This window comes from Stenella coeruleoalba (assembly GCF_951394435.1).
Source record: "Stenella coeruleoalba genome assembly, chromosome: 16".
Classification (NCBI taxonomy): Eukaryota; Metazoa; Chordata; class Mammalia; order Artiodactyla; family Delphinidae; genus Stenella; species Stenella coeruleoalba.
The window spans coordinates 81,640,424-81,661,808 of record NC_137162.1 but is presented as its reverse complement, the minus strand read 5'-3'; the positions used below and the strand labels follow the sequence as shown (position 1 = coordinate 81,661,808).

Genomic DNA, 21,385 nt, shown 5'->3' with positions numbered 1-21,385 from the left:
AGGTGATATACAAATACTCTGCCCTTTTATATAAAGGACTTGAACATCCAGGTGTTTTGGTATCCATGGAGAGTCCTGGAACTAATGCCCCACAGATTCCCCCAACCCCAGGGGCAGCTGTAGTCCAGTTTATCTGTTGTTTGTTTTATCTTCTGTGCTTTTGGTGTCATATCCAAGAAATCATTGCCAAATCCAATGTCATGAAGTTTTTCCCCTATATTTTCTTCTAAGAGTTTTATTGTCTTGGGTCTTATATTTAGGTCCTTGATCCATTTTGAGTTAATCTTTGTATGTGGTGTGATTTTTTTTGGTAAGGTTCCACCTTCACGTCTAACATTGTTACTGCTGTATAATATTCAGGAGTGTATATGTATCATAATGTGGTAGTTTTGCTGTTACAAACAAGCTTTCAATATGTTTTCATATTAGTGCTTTTATTTCTGTAGGATTGATTCCAAAAAAGTAGGATTGCTAAGGCGAATAAATCGTTTATCATCTCCTTTCTGAGCTAGCCAGGAAAGCTGGGGTCCAAGCCTGCACCTTTGCTAATAGACACAGTAAGCAGTAAAGTAGAAACTGCCAGGACCTTAAGCACTTAGAAAGCGTTTCCATCTATATAGACACGTGAGGACGTTATTGGAAAATTAGGGGAAAATGAAAAGAACTGTTCTAAAACAGGTGGTAGAACTCTTTCTCTCATTCTGGACTTGCTTTTCTTTTCTAATCTGTGCCACTGAAAGAAGCGTGGTATTTTCACCTGATGGTTAAAAAGGAAAGGTGAGAGCTGGTTTGGCCTGACTGTGCAGAGCAGGGAGGAGGCACGTTGATCTGTCACTGAGGTCAGCGGCACTGCTGACTAAGGCAGTTGGCATGGTGGCATAGTTGAGGCTGTCCCATTGCCTGCTGCTGCCCCACCTCTAGCTGGTCTGGTTGTAAATGCAGAGGTGCGTGGGGAGTGGGGTGCACAAGGTAACCTCCCAGCCAGCACCTGCCGACAGAGTCCCTTCTTTCCTTAATTCCATTAGATGCTTCTTCTTAAGATTAGGGGTGTCTTACATACATGAAATCTATCTTAATAGAATCTGAGCTGAGATATTCATAGAAAGCTTCAAGGTCTGCAAATCAACATTAACCGTTGTTTCTTTCGTAGACTTCCTAGGAATGAAGATGGTTGGTGAGCTGCTGCGAATGTCGGGGGCGTTCTTTATGCGGCGGACCTTCGGTGGCGATCAGCTCTACTGGGCGGTGTTCTCTGAATATGTGAAAACTATGTTACGGGTAATGCAAATAATAACCGACTACTTGCAAGCTGTGTTTTCTTTTCACTGAAGTTTGCTCTAAGATCTTACTTAAATTTGTGACTTTTTCTTCGTTTTTGTTTTTTCTTTTGTTGCAATAGAGACTTTTTTAATATAAATTTATTTAGTTATTTTTGGCTGCGTTGGGTTTTCGTTGCTGCGCATGGGCCTTCTTTTTAGTTGCAGCGAGCGGGGGCTGCTCTTCGTTGCGGTGCGCGGGCTTCTCGTTGCAGTGGCTTCTCTCATCACAGAGCACGGGCTGTAGGCGTGCGGGCTTCAGTAGTTGTGGCTCACGGGCTGTAGAGCGCAGGCTCAGTAGTTACAGCACACGGGCTTAGTTGCTGCGCGGCATGTGGGATCTCCCCGGACCAGGGCTCGAACCTGTGTCCCTTGCATTGGCAGGCGGATTCTTATCCGCTGCGCCACCAGGGAGGCCCTAAATTCGTAACTTCTGAATGGACTGCTTAGCTGGTTTTTCCCCCTCGAGGAATGTGCATAACCTCCGCAATCTGTTTCCTCTGTGTGACTCTCTTGTCTAAGTTTCACTGTGAGCAGTGTTTGCTCGGAGGGCTGGGGAGGGAACTCAGGAAAAGGAATCAAAAGAAGCATTTATCACTTTGAGAGTAGGCAATGGGTTTTGTGTTTGTTTTGTTGGTTTGTGTTTTCTCTTTACAGAATGGTTATGCTCCTGTTGAATTTTTCCTCGAAGGGACAAGAAGCCGCTCCGCCAAGACACTGACTCCAAAATTTGGTAGGTTCCTTACAGACTGAGGGAAAACACAAGCCCAGAGGCTCCAGGCGTGGTGTCATCGTAGCTGCTGAATAGAACTTGACACTTTGTTTGCAAGATGTTCTTTACTTCATAAGTGTAACTGTTTCTTTAAGTTCAACTGTTTATATTTCTGGGCTTGGTATATAATGTATTCTTTTAGTATCTTCCTGCGGCCTTGTTTGCTTTCCTTTTCAATATGTTTGAACATCATTTCTCCGTCCGTTTACAGGTCTTCTGAATATTGTGATGGAACCGTTTTTTAAAAGAGAAGTTTTTGATACCTACCTTGTTCCAATCAGCATCAGTTACGATAGGATATTGGAAGAAACTCTGTATGCTTATGAGCTCCTAGGGGTTCCTAAGCCGAAAGAATCTACAACTGTACGTAAAGGATAGCCAAGCTTGATCGTACTGGAATTTAAAGAAATTAAATTTCTTTAAATTTATATTTATTTATGATGTACTTTATACACCAACTGATTTCTGAATGTATTCCTGTTTTCTTTTCCCCTGTTGTGATACTCTCAGGGATTGTTGAAAGCCAGGAGGATTCTCTCTGAAAAGTTTGGAAACATTCATGTGTACTTCGGAGACCCTGTGTCACTTCGATCTCTGGCAGCTGGGAGGATGGGTCGGAGCCCGTATAACTTGGTTCCAAGGTGCAAGGCCTGTGTTTTCATAACTGACATAGAAACAAGGATGAATATCTGAAAGTGTAAACTGTGATTCTTGAGTTGACCGCTTCCAGCACTGAAACTTGGTTATCTGAGATCACACCCCGGAGAAGCAGAAAGCTTCAATTAATATGTTCGCCGGACACTTAACTGCAGGATATGTACATTAAACATTGCAAAGCCAGACAGTGCTCAAACAAACAAAACAAAACACAAAACCCATTGCCTGCTCTCAAAGTAATAGATGCTTCTTTTGATTCCTTCTCCCCAGGCTCCCTCCCTAGTACCCTACTGACTTAAAAGTGTGAAGAAATAAGCCGTTGTTAACAAGTGCATGTATGGGAATTGCTGAGCACTATTGGTAGGCCAGCCAAAGTATCTACTAAGTATTGTTTTTGATCCTAGAAAGGATTGTTTAATAACGAATGGGAGTGAGTGCCTGTTCTCAAGAAGGTTATAGTTTTGTGGCAGGGAAATGTGTTAGCTTCTTCCAGCGTGCAGCGTGCAGGTACACATACACATGTGGGTTTTCTCAATGTAGAGAAACACACCCGCAGGAGTAAAGGAGACCGATCGCCTGCCCAGCCGGGCTTCCGTGACCGCAGCATCATTCATGATTCATCTGTAGCGCCAGTGGTCCCACGGCAGCTGGCAGCCTTGCTCGCAGCCTCATCAGCTGTCAGAGGCAGATGTTAGCTTTCGGCAGCCACAAGCTTTCACTTGGTCCATCTCAAGTTGGCCAGTTGTATCCATTACCAGGGAGTCCTCATTGGCTACAGCTTTCACGCTAAGCCACCTTATGTGCCTGCTGTTAGGTCCTATGCATATATCCTTGCTCCAGCCAGCTCTGGGTAGGTTCTGGATATCATCTGACTCAACGCTGGGTGATTCACGCATGAGGGCTCTGTCAGGCAAGGACCGAGACGGTGCCTAGCAGGTGCCCTGAAGCTTCTCAGAAGGGCGGTGTAGCAGTCAGGCCAGCGGTACAGCCTGTCGGTACAGGCATGAGCAGTTGCCAGGCATATCATATCATCACCTGTTAGGCGTGTTCTACAAGAGCCGTGTTCAAAGCCCTGTGGATTCTCAGGAGACAGAGCAGTTCAGTCCGCGGGAGGAGGCATCGGTTTTCACAGAAGAAGTGATGTAGCCCACTGACAAAGCAGCAGCAAGTGTTTTTTGTCTGTTTGCTTTGGCCTGGAACCAGGGGTAATAAAACCAACCCTCTTGCCTTGAGTATTTTTAATCACCTCTCAAGAGCATAGCCCAGAGACGAATGGACAGATCCCACTCTAGTAAAGTGAAAGTATATTTTTGCAGCGTGACCTGAGAGAGTTCAGTTGGCAGAAAGTATGAGAAACCTTCTAAAGGGTCTGTCTTCTCCCATTCCCTTCTCCACTCACATTGTCTAAGTAGCAGAACTGTAATGGGTTGTTCTGTATTCTTCCTTTTAGATATATTCCTCAGAAACAGTCGGAGGACATGCATGCCTTTGTCACTGAAGTTGCCTACAAAATGCAACTCCTGCAAATTCAAAACCTGGTTCTGAGCCCGTGGCCACTAATAGTTGCTGTTCTGCTTCAGAACCGGCCATCCATGGACTTTGATGCCCTATTGGAAAAGACTTTATGGCTGAAAGGCTTAGCCCAGGCCTTCGGGGGCTTTCTCACTTGGCCTGGTATGTATGTGGGACATATGTGGTGATAATGCTTGCTTTTTTTATTTCTTAATTTGGAAAAGTTGTAGCCTAGACGTGAAAAAAAACCCATATAGGACTTTAAGCAAAGCATTGCTCAGAGAAAGCAAGCCTAATCTGTTTTTATCGCTCTAGGACATTGAACGTAGCATATCAATTATTTGAGAAGAATTGTTTACACGTCATTTCTCCCTAAGGAGGCTCTGAGTAGACAGAGGACCAGAACACCCTCCCTTGCTTCCTAGCAGAGTGGAGAATAAATAATGACTCTCTGTGCTCCACATATTCTTCCCTCTACACCCACCTCTTTCTTTTTCTTCTTTTAAATTTTTTTTTAAATTTTTATTTATTTATTTTATTTATTTTTGGCTGCGTTGGGTCTTCGTTGCTGCACGCGGGCTTTCTCTAGTTGCGGCGAGCGGAGGCTACCCTTCGTTGTGTGTGGGCTTCTCATTCTGGTGACTTCTCTTGTTGTGGAGCACGGGCTCTAAACTCGTGGGGTTTAGAGTGCAGGCTCAGTAGTTGTGGCGCACGGGCTTAGTCACTCCGCGGCATGTGGGATCTTCCCAGACCAGGGCTCAAACCTGTGTCCCCTGCATTGGCAGGTGGATTCTCAACCACTGTGCCACCAGGGAAGCCCCTACACCCATCTCTTTCTACCACATTATATTTGCAACCCATTTGCCTCACTGGATTGTAAGGATTAAAGGGCTGGTCTTAGAGAACTGTATACAATTCTCTGATAGTAACAACTTTGTAGAAACCTCACTGGAGTTATGAAGACTATGCCGGGAGTTTGGGATGTATATGACAATAGTTAGCTTAAGTTGTTTTCAATCTCTGCTTTAAAATTGTAGAGACTGCAATTGGAAATGCAGTCTTCTTAAGACCGGATAATTATTTATAGTCAGGTATTTACTGTCCACTCATTAAACCCATACTGAGTACCTAGTGGGTGCTGGGAACTCCCAGGGGTACAAAGATGAACTAGATGCAACCCTTGTTCTGGAGGTTCTGCTGGTGTGTAGAAGACAGGGTGGGTAGTAATGTGTAAACTAGTAGAGAGGGCTCAATGACATAAAGACAAAGAGCTACGGACAGATTGCTGGGGCTTACTGAGACTGCTGTGTAGGAAAGGGCCCACGCGCAGGGAAGATTTCATAGAAGCTACTTGAGCCCATCTTGGTGGGACGGTAGGAGCTCTTCAGGAAGACAGATGGAGAGGAGCGTTGTTAATGTAAGGATCAGGAAACATGTGATGGCGGGTGTGACAGCCCCGGGCATCCCTTGAGCTGCTGGCGGTTGGTAACATTAGAACATTGGCTCTGGGAAGGGAGTGATGGAGGCGGAGATGTGGACAGAGGCTGGATCATAGAGGCCTGCTGCCTGGGATCTAGACTGGAGTCTGTAGGTCACAGGACGCAGACGTGGGTTTTAGGCAGCAAAGTGTGAGGGATTGGCCTTTAGCAAGCAGCCCGGTGTCAGGTTTTTTGTTTTTTTTATAGGGTGGTATGTTTTTGTTCTTTTATTTTGGCTGCACTGAGTCTTAGTTGCGGCATGCAGGGTCTTAGTTGCAGCTCCTGTGCTCGGTAGTTGTGGTGCAAGGGCTTAGTTGCCCCGTGGCATGCGGGATCTGGTTCCCCGACCGGGAATCGGACCCAGGGCCCCTGCATTGGGAGCATGGAGTTTTACCCACTGGACCCCCAGGGAAGCCCCCTGATGTCAGTTTTAAAGATGGACCACAGTGGGGAGAAACCGGTGGCAGGGAGACAATTGAGCAGGTTGCCGTGCGTAGATAAGAACTCAGGAAGCCGAGCCAGGCAGCGGCAGAGGGCGGTGTGGCTGAGAGAGGCTGGGAGGAATTGCCAACAGGAGTGCCGGCCAGTTGAGTGTTGGTCACCGGGAGGGAAGTAAAGATGAGTCCGAATCCCAGTATTGTTAACGGTCTGATGGGAAGCAAAGGACATGTGGACTGCAATACAAGGCAGAAAGTCGTGAAAGACGAATGTTCGGCCCAGAAACGTGTGAAAGCAGAGGCACCTGTCTTTCTAAGGTGTTGGTTTTTCAAGAGGGGATAAATATGTGGCCAGTTCACGGCGAAAAGTACCTGTGCAGCTGCCACGACAACTCCAGTTGTTACAAAGTGAGAGCCGCTTGGTATCCAAGTACCAGAAGTCACGTAGTTATCAAACACTATTCCTAATCTAGAACATGGTATGTATATTCGGTTCCTTTTTGCTTTTTTACCCAGATTATCCCATATATTCTTAAGCATTCTGCCTAGGCCTTTTTATGATATACATGTCATTATATGTACCTGTCACATAAATCATCTTGTATTATATGTATGATGTCATGTGCTGCACCCTTACCTCGAGCCAGCTGAGACAAGGCAGGTTAGCCCAGAGCGGATGTGACGAGTCCGAAAGGAGAACCGCAGCTCCCCCTTGTCCCTTCCGTGACACACGAGCAGCGCCCCTGCCTGGCACACCTGTCAGCCAGCTGAGACAAGGCAGGTTAGCCCAGAGCGGATGTGATGAGTCCGAAAGGAGAACCGCAGCTCCCCCTTGTCCCTTCCGTGACACACGAGCAGCGCCCCTGCCTTTGGCTCGGGTGAGCAATAAAGGTATTTCCCTTATCAAGAGTGTTGTTAAATATCACCGTCTCTTTATTAGACTTGTCATTCTAACTCCTTGGCTATCTCTAGGCCAGTGTAGTGTCAGGTGATGACTTACCGGGAACTGTTACGAGCCTGCCTCTTCAGTTATCTTTGATGTAGGAAAACCAGAAAAATCTCCTCAGCGTCCCTCTGTGCTCAGAGAGACCTGAAGCTAGAAGAGTGCCTCTCTGGGCTGCCCTCGGGTTTACCTGCAAAGTTGTAAAGCGATATCCTTGCCGTCTCGGAATTGGTCTAAGCGAGGTGTGTGTATGTGTGTGTGAAGCATGTCTTCCTGTCTTAGTGTTCTTAAATTCCCATATATGTGATTTTCTTGTCCTGTACCTTGCAATTACAAAACCTTGGTTCCTGAGGAAGTGTTGGTTTTCAGAGTGGGAAGTGATGTGCATTTCAGAATGGCTGACAGATTGGGGGTAGATAAGAAAGCATGTTACATGTCCTCAGAGAGAGCTGATTTATGAAAGAGTGCTTTTAAAATATCCTTCACATATGGTATCATTAGCCCAATTGCTGGAGCCTAAAACCCGTACCTGGCACTCGAAAATAAACGTGTCGGGTTAGTAGCGTTGATTCGTACTGAGCCTAAGACTCCCAGCAGTAACCTTCCCATTTCTGTGCCATTTGCCTGAATGAATTGTCTGTGTGTGCGTGTAGATAATGAACTTGCTGAAGAAGTGGTCCAGTCCAGCCTTCTTCTGCATTCCAACATCGTCAGCCTCATCAAAGACCGGGTGACTCTGAAAGTGGACTCTGGAGGCCCAGAAGTGGTCGATGGGCTTGTCTTCCAGCACGTCACTCTGCTCGTGTGCTCGGCTTACAGGAACCAGCTGCTCAACGTTTTTGTCCGTCCTTCCTTAGTAGCTGTGGCATTGCAGATGACGCCTGGGTTCAGGAAAGGTAACCTTCGGGAAGGTGGTCTTGAGTTTTGGAAGAGACCTGGCCGTTGAGTTCCGTATAGAGAGCAACGTTTGAGGCCTTCTGTTACAATGCTCTGCCACATGCCTGCAGCCCACACACCAGCAAGGGATGGGACCTCTTCTCAGAGCTCATTAGGTTTTTTTTCCCCTACATACCTGGCCATAGAATTTGGGAATTGCAAGGGACCTAAGAAATCATCTCATCTCAACCTCTCCTTTTATAAATAAGGAAAGTGAGGCCAGGGATTCCTGATCCCTTAAGGATCTGGGACTAGAGCACAGCTCCCCACTTGCTGGTCTGATGCTCTTTTTCTGACGTCACTTCCCGCATCTGACAGAAGCAGACAGGGCGGGTAAACGGTCCAGCGGTGTGTGAGTGCTCAGCACACGGTGGCATTCTGGTCGCACCGAGGAGTGTAATAATGAGTAGAACTTTTTTTCACAGAAACCTGTAGTCAAGGCCAGGGGTTTTCTCCCCGGGCTGCACCTCAGAATTTTTGGAGGCTGAGTCCCATCCCCAAAGGTTTCTGATGCAACTGGCGGGGGTGTGGGCCAGAAATCGATGTTTTTGTTTTTGGCTTTTCAAAGCTCTGTAGATAATTATAAGGAAAAGCCAGAGTAGAGAAACACTGAGCTCAGCCACAGACCTTTAGCCTTGGAAGGAACCTCAGAGGTCCGGCGTTCATGCCCTCATTTTATGTATGAGGAAACTGGGTCCCAGAGACGTCAGACAGCTTAGTTCAGGACACAGAAAGCTCAAAGCTTGATCTTAGTTCTGTCTGAGGCTTCTTACGTTGGGATTTGTCCACAACTGCGGGGCACATATGTGGTCTTCTAGAGTGTTTCAGTGTGAACACCCTGAAATTGGAGGCAACCGTTTGTGTCCATATGGATGTATATTTTTCTAATGAGAAAATTCACGTCAGAAAGCTGGTCTGTAGCCGACGGTCAGGGCAGACCTACACGCCCGAGGGATAAGACAGTAGTCTCTATGATTGTGTGCCAGTGTGTCCTAGCGCTAAAGGTACAGTAGAGACATCAGCAGATATGAGTGTGGAAGGGAATGAAGGAAGCCATTCCTTTCCTTCTCTGCTAGGGAACCACGTACAGGGGAAATGAAGTGCCCTGGCTTCTGCGGAATGTGGCCTCTCGCTCGTTACCAGACTGACTGGTTAGAGACCTGGTTGTAATTCAGTCTCAGCCATTGAAACTACGCTAGCCTGTAGTTTCTCTGTAGGTAAAATTTGGATTGGCTATAGCTTCCTTTGGGGGCCTTAATTCTTGTCCCTGGTATATGAATAATATGCCTTTAAAATACTGCATTTTGGAGTATCATGGACTTCTTGGTACTCCCTGAATGTTTAAAGAGCAGAGTTGTAATTTTATGTAATGAATTTATTTCCAGAGGATGTCTACAGTTGCTTTCGCTTCCTATGCAATGTTTTTTCAGATGAGTTCATCTTTCTTCCAGGAAATGCGCTAAAGGTAAATCCTTCCTGCCAAAGAGCAGGTGTGTTTGCGGAGTGAGTTCTGGAAACGTTAGGCTTGGATTCACGGGGGTGTCTTCCCTGCCTTCAAGGCTACGTGCAGCAGAACAAAAGAGAAACATGGACACTCACAGTTCAGCAAACTCTGTTTTAATTCTTGGTCAGGCTTAATCAGTAATTTAGGGATTATTTGGTGAGAGGAACCAACTCTTTGAAGCATCGGCGCAGCCACTGTAAATAGACCAACAACTCTATTTCGTTAGCACATTTAGCAACCCGCACACTTTCCCAGCACCGCTTGTTAGGGTGAGTAGGCCCTTTCGCTTTGCCATTAGAGAACAGTGGTCCTGCCTGGTGGTGCAGACAGCAAGTGAAGGATCGGGCTCCCAGAGCTGGACTTCTGGCTTGCTGGGCTGGGGGCAGTGCCAGCATTGACAAGTGGGTTAAGTGTCTGTCCGTTAGGCTGAGGGCCACAGGTTTTATTCAGTAGGAAATGAGGGCAGCCGTTCTCAGCATAACATGACTCTCAGTACTTTTTGGACTTGCTACATGCACTTCTATTCAAGAGCAAGGAGTATGCTCGTCAGTGCAAAGCGAAGGAGAATCTGTGGCCCAGGTGATGATTTCTGAGGCTCATCAGGTTTTCGGTGTTTGCTGTATTTGAGGTTCAGCATTGTGAGTGTTGGAACACTGCTGCTCTCCTCCTGTCTGACAGCCACAGCAGTCCGGGAAGGCTTGCAGAATTGGCTGGTATTTCCCTTGTTCTGAGGGCACAGGGCTGCACATGCTGAGCCCAGCAGTGGATCGTTGACCTAAGTTAGAAATTAGAGGGTGCATTCTGTCTTCTCCCCTCCCCTTGCAGGACTTTGAAGAAGGCTGTTACCTGCTTTGTAAAAGTGAGGCCACACAGGTGACGACAAGGGACATCCTAGTTACAGAAAAAGGAAATACTGTGCTAGAGTTTTTAATAGGACTCTTTAAACCTTTTGTGGAATCTTACCAGGTGTGTAAATCTTTCGCAAGTTCTCCTTCATCCTCCCATAGCAAATATAACTAAGACTTTCCTACCCTGTACTTGTTTCTGGTCTGAAGAGCAAGTGTCTTCCCCAGGTGAAAGGTAGAACTTTTTTTGGTGGGGATCAGGGGGAGGTCTTAATTCTGCTCTAATATAAAGTATCGTTCTGTCAAGAGCGGCAGGTGTAAAGTTATTTACTCTTCTCCGGTATTTGGCTGCTCTGTTTCACTTTCTGTTCCTCTCATCCTCCCTCTTAAAAATCAGATAATTTGCAAATACCTCTTGAACGAAGAAGAAGGCCACTTCACTGAGAAACAGTACTTGGTGAACGTTAGAAAATTCACAGGTCAGCTTCTCCATCAAGGTGAGTCACACCTCTGTGGGTGGTAACTTCTGTTAGTTGAGCACAGAAAGGAAGCCACTAACTCTCCCTTTCCCTCTCTTTTAGGTGCCTCACAGTGTTACGATGTATTATCCTCCGATGTACAAAAGAATGCCTTAGCAGCTTTTGTGAGGCTCGGTGTGGTGGAGAAGAAGAAGGTGTAAGTAACTGTGCACGGTGCCCAGGGTGAGCTCAGGGGCAGCGACAGCTCAGAACAGTTGGGCACCAAGTCGAGAGAGAGATGTGGGAATGCAGGATCTAGGAAACATCACATCATGCTTCACTTATCCGTGTCCTGATTAGCTAAGTCACTCTGAGTTACCATGCGAATTTTATTGTGGGTGTGAATAAAAACCACATTGAAGCAAAGAAAGAAAGTGCTTTAGGCCAGCATTTTAGCTTCGACCTAATATGGAAATTTATAGGTTAATTATAAGAAAAATTGGGGGGCGGGGCATGGTGTGTGTGTGTGTGTGTGTGTGTGTGTGTGTGTGTGTGTGTGTATTCTTACATATATATACACACAACTTTCAACTATTTCAAACGAGCCCTGAGGAAGACTGTTTAAAAGTAGTCTTACTATATAAATGATGAACGTTGTCTTTTCATCCTGGTTTATGCAGTAAGAAAGCTTGTTACTTTTTCTCCTAGAAATAATGATTGTATATTTACTGTGAATGAACCGGCCACAACAAAGTTAGAAGAAATGCTTGGTAAGTGCTGCTTAATAAAAACATGATGGTTTGCACGTTGCACTTATCAACATACAGTAAAACAAGAAAGGATGGCACTAAATGCTTTATCAAAATGAACAGCAGTAGAGTTTTAGTATACGCAGAGAACTATTTCTGTCATCTAGAATTTTCTCAAGGAAACTAAGGAGAAAACTAGCAGAGAAGACACAGCAGGCATAAAATAGGCGGTCTTATACAACATAAAAATGATCAGCTCCTGACATAACTCATCAGGGTCCACGATCTAGACCTTTCCACCTAGTCCTAGTGAGCATCAAGAAAATTCCTCTCGTTTTGGTCCTTGGATTCACTTGCTCCCTCTCCACCCTCAGATCTCTTCTTTCCCGTGAGGATCGGGATCAATGTCCACATCATATATAGACTCTGAACTTGAAATTGGGGGCTGATAGCACATCCTTAGGAGAATAACCCAATCCAGACTCTTCTGCAGATCCTATCAGCTTATAAAGAAATAGTCCAGTCCCAAAAGGCGAGGCCATTTGTTTATGGTATACAGTAAGAGTCAAGACTTTTGATATAAACAGATTTTGAAGGTCAGAGGAGGTAGAGAACACTTCTCATAGGAATGATGGGGTGACTTTAGAAGGGGAGGGTGTTAGCTTTTGAAAAACATAATTGCTGATTATATTGAAAAAGCACTAGCTCACTGAGTGGATATTCTTACAAGTAGTATTTTTGTACCTAATCGTAACTCAGTACACTTGTCAAACCTGTATAGAAGAGCTATAGATAGATGTCTGCTGGGATTAGGGGAAAACCAGGGCAGGCGTATGGTCAAAGGAGAGTCATTGAAGAAAAAAGTATAGAGGGCAAAGGTATGGTTGACAGAGAGAGGGAAGGTGAAAATGCTAATTTCTTGTTGAAGAAAATACGTAGGTTGAAATCCCAGTCTTTTTTTTGGCCGCGCTGCGACTTGCAAGATCTTAGCTCCTTGACCAGGGAATGAACCTGGGCCCTCGGCAGTGAAAGCGCAGAGTCCTAACCACTGGACCTCCAGGGAATTTCCCCCCAGTCTTCTATTTATAGTATGTCTGAACTTTCAGAATACGTGACCTTGAAACTCGATTTTGAATTTGGTGAGAGGGGCATAAACTAAAACAAACCCCGAAGCCCTCGTCGTGAGGACGACGGGATTGAGTTCTTCCTCTCAGAAGGCAGATACGTGAGTGTGAACGTACTAGACCACGCTAGACATGAAGTTCGGGAAACATGGCTGTGGGGCTGGCCATGCCCATCGCCTCTGCGACACCACTGCTTCTCCAGCGAAGGGCACTGCTGTCTCCATTGGTGCTTTGTCAGTCTGTAAAACTCTGCACAAATGTCATGTGTTTCTCTTTTGCCAGTGCCTAAACAGTTGTACAAGGAAGGGCAAACTCAATATCATTTCATGAGCCGTCTCTGTCTTTCTCCCTTAGGTGGTAAGACACCAGTAGGAAAACTGGCAACTGCAAAGCTTTAATGATTGCCAAACGGTTACGGAAAAATTGGTCATATAATTACTGTCATCCAAGGACGCGTATTACAACAAAGAGGGAAGCAAAGGAAGAGACCCATCTTCTTGTCCTTCATAAGCCGTCAAGAACGGCGGGCTCAGTAGAGAGGAAGAGTGACCAATTTAAGCAATCCGTGAAATCTCCACGTTGGTTAAAAAGGCATTTGTGTCCAACTCCGTGTGTGTTTTAAAATAAAACAGGCTTTCGGAAACATGTTTGGAAAAACAAAACCCAGCTCCTATTTCACTAATACTTTTTAACTTATTACATGTATTAAACTGTTACGTTGACTTCTGAATTAAAGTGCAGCATCGAGTCTAAAGGCTCTGGCTATCAAAAGAAAACTACTAGAAAGGGCATATCTGAGACTTCTCCTGGCTTTCTTTAATTAAAGTTGCCGCAAACAAGTGCACGTTTGACAGAGATCTGTAATGTGGTAGCTAGCTTACAGTAAATTTTGTCACCCAAGGGCCTTAATCAATACAACTGAATTAGAGAAAGTACATGGAACAAAGAGAAGTTAGGAGAAGTATCATAAATAGGCTTAACAATTCAAGGGAAGAAAAGCTTGAAATAAGGTGGGTGAACAGCAAAAACCTTGACAGCTAGCCACCACTGGAAGTGACATTTAAGCTGAGAATTAGGGTGAGAGGAGCCAGTCCTCGAAGTGTGGGGTTGAGGTGACAGGAGGTATCGGGGTGGGTGTGCAGAAAGAAGAGTGATCGAAAGGTCTTGGGATTGGTTCCAAAGGACCTGAAATGTGGCTGAAACAAGAGTCATGGGAAGTGAAATTAAAAAGAAAGGCAGGTGTATTCGTCTGCTTGGGCTGCCATATGAAATACTACAGAGTGGGCGGCTTACACAGCAGAAATCTGTTTTCTCACCGTTCTGGAGGCTGGAAGTCCAAGACCAAGGTGCCAGCAAGGTAGGTTTCATTATGAAGCCTCCGTTCTGGGCTTGTAGGAGGCCACCGCCTTGCTGTGTGTTCACATTACCTCTTTGTGCACCTGGAGACAGAACAGTCTTCTCTGCTCTCTATTCTTAGAAGGGCACTAACCCTGTCAGATGAGGGCCACACCCCCATTTACCCCCTCTAGCCCTAATTTCTTCCCAAAGGCTCATCTCCAGGTACTGTCACACTGGGGATTAGGGCTTCAATATCTGAATTTGGGGGCCACCATTGAGTCCGTAGCAGCAGGGCTCAACATCTGTAGTGGCTTAGAGACTCTTGTAAAACATTTGAACAGGAATATAAGTGCCATGGGAAATGCTGAAAAGTTTCTCGACATGTGGTTGTAGGACTATCTGTATGCAAATTCCTGGAATGTGCGTTTGTTCCCCAGAGGCCAAACTGTTTCTGCTGCACATTCAGAATGGAGAGCCATTGCTGTAGTCCGTGTGGGGGGCAGAGGGGCCCTCCGTGTGGCTCTGCTTGTTTCGGGAGCCAGAGAAGGCTGGCGTGTGTTGAGGCCACGTAAGAGCTGAGTCAGTTGGGCTGTTCCTGGCTGAGGGCTGTATGGCACGCCAGCCGAACGGCACCGAGCTGCTGCCCTCCAGGGAGACCAGAGCAGTGGGGAGGCGGGGTCCTGGCCAATCCTAGCTGCGTAGGCATGCCTTACAAAGAATCCCTGTACACCCGGTTTGGTTACTTGTTCTCTTCTCATGCCATGAATATATGTGTTGAAGACTAAGGTGACTTTTATCTACTTTGAGACCTGTTTGTAATGCGTTTCAGGTTTGGGGACAAAGACCTTGGAGTTTGGGGTGCACGTGGCTACAGACTTGTCTCCTGGCCAGCTCTGGCATCAGAACCACACAAGCAAGCAGACAGGAGAGGTAGGAAAACGGGGTGCAGCCCAAAGCAGATGAGGCCTTGCAGCAGAGGGAGACAGCTGTGGGAGGTGGCGGGGGCACCCTTCCCCTCTCAGTCTCCTCAGACCCTCCCAAGTCACCCAAGTCAACCTAAAGTCTCAGTCAAAGAACAGCACGCTTCATATGCTGTCAGAGCTTCAAAGCGTGCATCCTGTGCCCTGCCGCACAAGAGCTCCTGCACACACCGCAGTTACAAGCCACACCGCTGTCCCTAAGGCCTTCGCCTCCACACCCCCGCCCGACCTATAGATTCTGGAGCTGCCCCTGCTTCGAAGCAAGTAAAAAGAAAGACCCTTAGCATCTGGTTTTCCAGGACAGTCTCCCATCCAAACAGTATAATGTAGCAGCTAAGAATGCAGGGTCCAAAGCCCAACTGACTATGAAATCCAACTCTGCCGTACAGTAGCCCTGTGTTATGTGTGATTTGCTTAGACTCTCAGAGCCTCGGTTTCCTTATGCATAAAATGGGGATGATGCTAATACCTCTTGAGTTGTGAGAAACGTGTGTCAGTGAAATGTTTCAAAGAGTCCTTGGCAGCAAGTGTAACCTGTTATTACTGCTACTCCTGACTGGGACAAGCCCTCCTTGGCTTCTCAGAGTAAATGAGATTGGGTGCTTCTGGAGTGGTCATTATGGCCATAGGCACTGGCATCCCTGACTTAGAGCAGGTCTCAGCCCAGCTGTTCAGCCCAACAGCATTATGGGGTGGTGCATTGCTCCATCCCTCTCTCTCCTCTCTCTCTCTCTCTCCTCTCTCTCTCTCTCTCCTCTCTCTCTCTCTCTCTCTCTCTCTCCCCCTCTCTCTCTCTCCTCTCTCTCTCTCTCTCCTCTCTCTCTCTCTCTCTCCCTCCCTCCCCCCTCCTCTCTCTCTCTCCCTCTCTCTCTCCCTCTCTCTCCCCTCTCTCTCTCTCTCTCCCTCTCTCTCTCCCTCTCTCTCCCCTCTCTCTCTCTCTCTCCTCTCTCTCTCTCCTCTCTCTCTCTCTCTCTTTCTCTCTCTCCCTCTCTCTCTCTCTCTCCTCTCTCTCTCTCTCTCTCTCCTCTCTCTCTTTCTCTCTCCTCTCTCTCTCCTCTCTCTCTCTTCTCTCTCTCTCTCTCTCTCTCTCCTCTCTCTCTCTCTCTCTCTCTCCTCTCTCTCTTTCTCTCTCCTCTCTCTCTCCTCTCTCTCTCTTCTCTCTCTCTCTCTCTCTCTCTCTCTCTCTCTCGTTCTTTATTTAAAATCACCATCCTGGTGAGACCCAGTATATATATGTGCTATATACACATGTGGATGAATATTTCTCGATGTTTTAGTTTTTCTCCTTATGTGTTTTTCTTTTCCTTTTTCACCGCTCAAATAATCAAGCTTCATTTTCCTTGTCTTGGGGGAAGTTAGCAGGGGGGTGGAAGGCAAAAACATCACCCACAAAATGTCTCCCTCTTAGGCTTTTTGGCTTTTGTTTTCACTGATTTAAACCCAAGGCAGAAAATGGGATTTTCAGGAAGAAGCAGGGCCCCAGGAAAGGAGCAGCGGGGAGAGATGCCTGCTTCCTGCCCACTGCCTCTCGCCTCCTGCACCTGGCCCTGAAGTTCTTCAGAAAGAAAGAAGGTCTTGGGGCCGGGGGAGTTGGGAGCGGTTTGTCCTGAGGGACTCCATCTACTGTTGAGTCCAGAAATCGACGCTGGGTAGGGGCCGAGGGCGGCAGGCGGGGTAGGGTGGGGAGAGCCAGCATGGAGAACCCAGCCCCTGGGGTTTGCCCGAGGGCCACCTTCATAGTGACAAGGAAACCACATATTCTTAATAGCCTCCACGCGATAAAAGATACTCTGTAAACGGGACAGTCAGACAAAAAGAGAGCTCAGGGAAAATAAACATGAAAACGGGAAATGAAAAACTCAGTAGAAGGTTGGAAGATGAAGACATTTCTCACAAATTAGGGCAAAAATAGATGCTGAGATTCATTTGATAATTCAACATGCATTCCTGACCTAAAAAAATTAAAACCACAACTCTTAGTTAACTGGAAGAGATGATCACTTCCTTAACATAATGATCAAAAGCCAACATCAGGCTCTGAGGGAAAAAAAACAGGAAAAACACTTCTAGTAGATACATAGCTGGTATAATTTCTAATTCCTTGATATTAATATCAAGCAAAAACTATGATTTAACATAGTTTTGGATGTTCAACTTAATATAGGATATGAAGAGAACTCCATAAGATGTATAAAAATTTAAGAGGCAAAATTATCCTTATTTGGGTGATGTGATTATATACTGGAAAACTCTTCAAGATTTCATTCACAAAAGCATTACAGATGAAGTACCAAGGAATAAGCTCACCAAGAAACGTGCAAGATCTACCTGAAGAAAATGTGAAAATGCTGCTGAAATATGAAAGTACACGTGCATAAATAAATAGGAAGATTCAAAATTATAAAGGTGTCAAATTTCCTTAAATTAATCTACATTCGATATGATTTCAATCAAAATGCCAACTCTTTTGGAGGATGGTAAGGAGTGTCATTAAATTATTCAAAATGCAATTTGAATAATAAACATGTAAGAATACTTAGGAAAATACTGAAACAGCAGAAGAATGAGACCGGTCCTACCAGTTATTAAATTATAAATCTACAATTAAGACAGGTTGATAATGGCACAGAAATCAAAATATCAGTGAAACAGAACATAGAGCCAAAAATGTACCCAGATGCACATCTAGTACAACTATAATAAATTATTAAAATGGCATTTCAGGGCTTCCCTGGTGGCGCAGTGGTTGAGTCTGCCTGCCAGTGCAGGGGACGCGGGTTCGTGCCCCGGTCCGGGAGGATCCCGCGTGCCGCGGAGCAGTTGGGCCCGTGAGCCATGGCCGCTGAGCCTGCGCGTCCGGAGCCTGTGCTCCGCAACGGGAAAGGCCGCGGCAGTGAGAGGCCCGCGTACTCCCCCCCCCCAAAAAAATGGCACTTCAAGTAAGGTGGGGAAAAAGAAGCATGATTCAAAATTACTGCAGCAATTTGCTAATTATTGATAGTTGTGGGAAAATGGGATTCTTACATCATTCTTTAAAACAAATTACAGACGGAGCAAAATTTCAAATACTACAATATACTAAATTGCTAGAAGAAAAGCATGAATGTTTTTGGAATCCAAAAGCGAGTAAGGCCTTTCAAAGTCTCACCGAAAACAGGAATCACACAGAAAAAACACAGATAAGTCTGGCTTCATAACAGATTAACATATACTGTACTCCAAAAATAAATAAATAGATAAATGAATAAATGACAAACGAGGGGGAAAATACCTGTAATACTTAGTACACATGAAAAATTAATTTCCTAAATATACTATAAACTACAATATCATAAGACCAAGATCATCTAAGAAAAGAATGGCAAAGGACAGACGTAGGGAGCTTAATAAAAAAAAGAAATACAAGGTTGCTGAATGTCACTCATAAAACTTACAAGCAAAACTTGGTAAGTTTTTTTCACAGATGAGTAAATCTTATTACAATCGGAATATTCTGGAGGCCGCAGTCCCGGTCCTGGGTCCTGGCTTCGGGCCCAGCGCCACCATGAGGACGCTCGCTGAACTGCTGGCCGCCCTCCTGGCCACGGCCTCGGGCTACGTCGTCAGCATCGGCGGGCATGCCAAGGAGTGCTTCTTCCAGCGGGTCACCTCGGGCACCGAGATGGGCCTCATCTTGGAGGTGGCCAAGGGCAGCTTCCTGGACATCGACGTGGAGATTACAGGGCCTGATAATACAGGAGTTTATAAAGGAGACCGGGAGTCCAGTGGGGAAATACACATTTGCTGCTTACATGGATGGAACATAATAAGTTTTGTTTTAGCAATAGGATGTCCACTATGACCCCCAAGACAAAGTGATATTCACAGTGGTAGTGGGGAGGCTCCAAAAGGACAGGACGTGGAAACAGAAACTCAACAGAACAAGGCAGACGAAATGATTAATGAGCTCACAGTGGCGACGATGGCTGTAAAGCGTGAACAGGAATACATGGAAGTTTGGGACAGAATACACAGAGCGATCAATGACAACACAGAGAGCAGAGTGGTCCTTTGGTCCCTCTTTGAAGTTCTTGTTCTAGTTGCTATGACACTGGGACAAATCTACTACCTGAAGAGATTTTTCTGAAGTCCAGAGGGTTGTTTAAAAAGCCTTTTCCTGAAGATCCCAAATTCATAATTCACTGTTTACCAAACATCCTGGTCATAATAATGTCATTAGTTTCTCTGTTTTTATTTTCTGAACTGTACATTCACAGCTTCTGTTTCTTTGTGATTAACAGATATTGGGGGAAAACACTTTTTTGGGAAAGTTATAGTGAAAATTTGACATGTGATTGGCATGATTTCACATTTGAATTCTTCCTTCATTATACAGGTCCTTCCAGAACTCAAACACTGTGAGTGGAATATAGGTGTATAGTCCTTACTATATCTTCTTTCCTTTTGTTTTCATCATAAAGTGCAGTTTGTTCAGGATAGTACTTTACTAAAAATGACTACATTCTTGGGATCCCTTATCCTGCAGTTCAAGTCATTAAAGATTCCTTTTGTTGAGTCCTTACCAGAAACAACAATCTGAATCTTGACATTTTCTATCCAGCCTAACCTTTTTCCCCTTTAAAGTTTTACTTTGAACCTTAGAACTCAATCACCTCCACTTAAAATTGTTGACACAAGCAGCTAATAACCATTTTTTGGTTTCTGCCTAACCTTGTGAGAAGTCTCTGTTAAAGCCAGTTCTCTGCGTGGTGCAGTGAACGGTGGTTCTTTTTCTATGACGGCACATACACTTTCTCTATTCTTGGCACGTAGGAGGTATGCATTCACGTAATTGGAAAAATTTGGATTTCTGATGCCAAAGGGTTAAAAGCCTCTTGGATTTCTTTGCCACTATTTTATTTTTGATCGGTGGCATTTTGGCCACTAATCAGTGTACTGAACGTTACTGTCAGTACTAGGGTTTTTGTTTCTGTTTTTTTTTTTGGCTCTTTCTTTTTCGGCACATGTGAATCTTGTTTTGTATGAAACGAAATGATGTTCTCTTGGTCTCTGATGATGGGTTTAAAATTAAAGGATCATCCAGTTTTGGTGTGGGGTGATCCAGGACCATGTTGTGACTGATGTATATTAGTTATTTGGACATTTTCTTTTTGGATCTTTGCAAGGGGAAAACTACAAGTAACGAGTTTTATATAATTAATTTAAATTTGTTACAGGTTTTCATGTTCAGGATAAACAATTTTTCAACCTTGGGTGAAAATACTTGCAACAGTTTTAAGGTGACTGTGTTTTACCTTGGGACAACTGTTGCATGCCAATTTGTGTGCGTGTGTGTGTGTGTGTGTGTGTGAAAACACTTCAAAATTGAGTTAAAAGATGTAAATTATTTGCTCCGAGGCATGTGGGATCTTCCTGGACCAGGGCTCTAACCCGTGTCCCCTGCATTGGCAGGCAGATTCTTAACCACTGCACCACCAGGGAAGTCCCATTTACCTAAATTTAAAATGTACGGTTTGGCCGAGCAATTTCTAGAAATGTGTCCTAAGACACAGTCGCACAGGTAAGCAAAGATACATGCACAGAGAGCTTTTTTCGGGATTTTTGGCAATCCTGGAAAAAACCTGAAGACAGCAAAGTAATTGGAAAGCGCGCAATCCTGACAGATCCATTCATTGTGATTGAGTGCTCTTCAATCACAGAAAAATCCAGCCCGGTGAGGTACTGATGTGAGCAGTTCTGAGAAATATTGAACTGGGGGCACTCGAGTAGGAGCAAGAGGCTCAACAGTAGGTGCCGTACAGTCCAATTTCTGGGGAAAAGATGTATGAGAAACTCTTACAAGTGGCACCTATGCTGAGGGGGTCACCGGGGGCTCAGGCAGGATGACGTGGACTTTTTACCTCCTGCCCTCTGCATGATGGAAGCTTCCTTAGTAGGGATGAGTTAGACACAGCGTTCCTCTCCTCAAATCTCTAGCACATCTGCAACGGCGCTGTGACAGTGACATTACTCCACAAGACTGTCCCAAGCACGCACGCGCTCCTGCCGCATGTCTTTGCTCACGCTTGCACGCCCATCTTCCTTGCACACCTAAATCTCTTCCCCTCTTCCAGGACCTGCTCCAAGGCCAACAATTCCACAAGGCCTTTCCAAACTCCTCAGAATAACACTGCTCTCATCCTTCTCAGCATTCCCATGGGACTTAAACTGCGACACGCAGGTTTTTTGGTCGTTTTTTTTTTCCCAACACGGTTTGCAATTATTCAATTATTTATTGATAAACGAATTAATTTTGCTGAATTTAATTTGCAACAGTTTTGCCTTTAATTTGCTAAT

The 21,385-nt window shown here is 45.3% G+C and overlaps 1 protein-coding gene and 1 pseudogene across 2 annotated transcripts in view; both read left to right on the top strand.

Annotated features, from left to right (window-relative positions):
- The window catches only part of GNPAT (glyceronephosphate O-acyltransferase), a 31,004-nt gene extending 17,454 nt beyond the window's left edge, over positions 1 to 13,550 (top strand). Inside the window, exons 5-16 of the mRNA XM_079900426.1 lie at positions 1,151 to 1,278; positions 1,974 to 2,049; positions 2,300 to 2,451; positions 2,599 to 2,729; positions 4,196 to 4,419; positions 7,769 to 8,011; positions 9,437 to 9,516; positions 10,381 to 10,521; positions 10,798 to 10,897; positions 10,982 to 11,075; positions 11,567 to 11,628; positions 13,086 to 13,550. Of these exons, the coding sequence (XP_079756552.1) occupies positions 1,151 to 1,278; positions 1,974 to 2,049; positions 2,300 to 2,451; positions 2,599 to 2,729; positions 4,196 to 4,419; positions 7,769 to 8,011; positions 9,437 to 9,516; positions 10,381 to 10,521; positions 10,798 to 10,897; positions 10,982 to 11,075; positions 11,567 to 11,628; positions 13,086 to 13,129 (1,475 nt within the window). The 3' untranslated portion in view covers positions 13,130 to 13,550. The remainder of the gene's footprint in view (positions 1 to 1,150; positions 1,279 to 1,973; positions 2,050 to 2,299; positions 2,452 to 2,598; positions 2,730 to 4,195; positions 4,420 to 7,768; positions 8,012 to 9,436; positions 9,517 to 10,380; positions 10,522 to 10,797; positions 10,898 to 10,981; positions 11,076 to 11,566; positions 11,629 to 13,085) is intronic.
- Positions 13,551 to 18,593: 5,043 nt separating this feature from the next.
- LOC307175129 (transmembrane emp24 domain-containing protein 2-like) lies at positions 18,594 to 19,194 on the top strand (annotated as a pseudogene). The gene has a single exon. The product of its transcript is annotated as a transmembrane emp24 domain-containing protein 2-like (transcript).
- Positions 19,195 to 21,385: the final 2,191 nt, after the last annotated feature.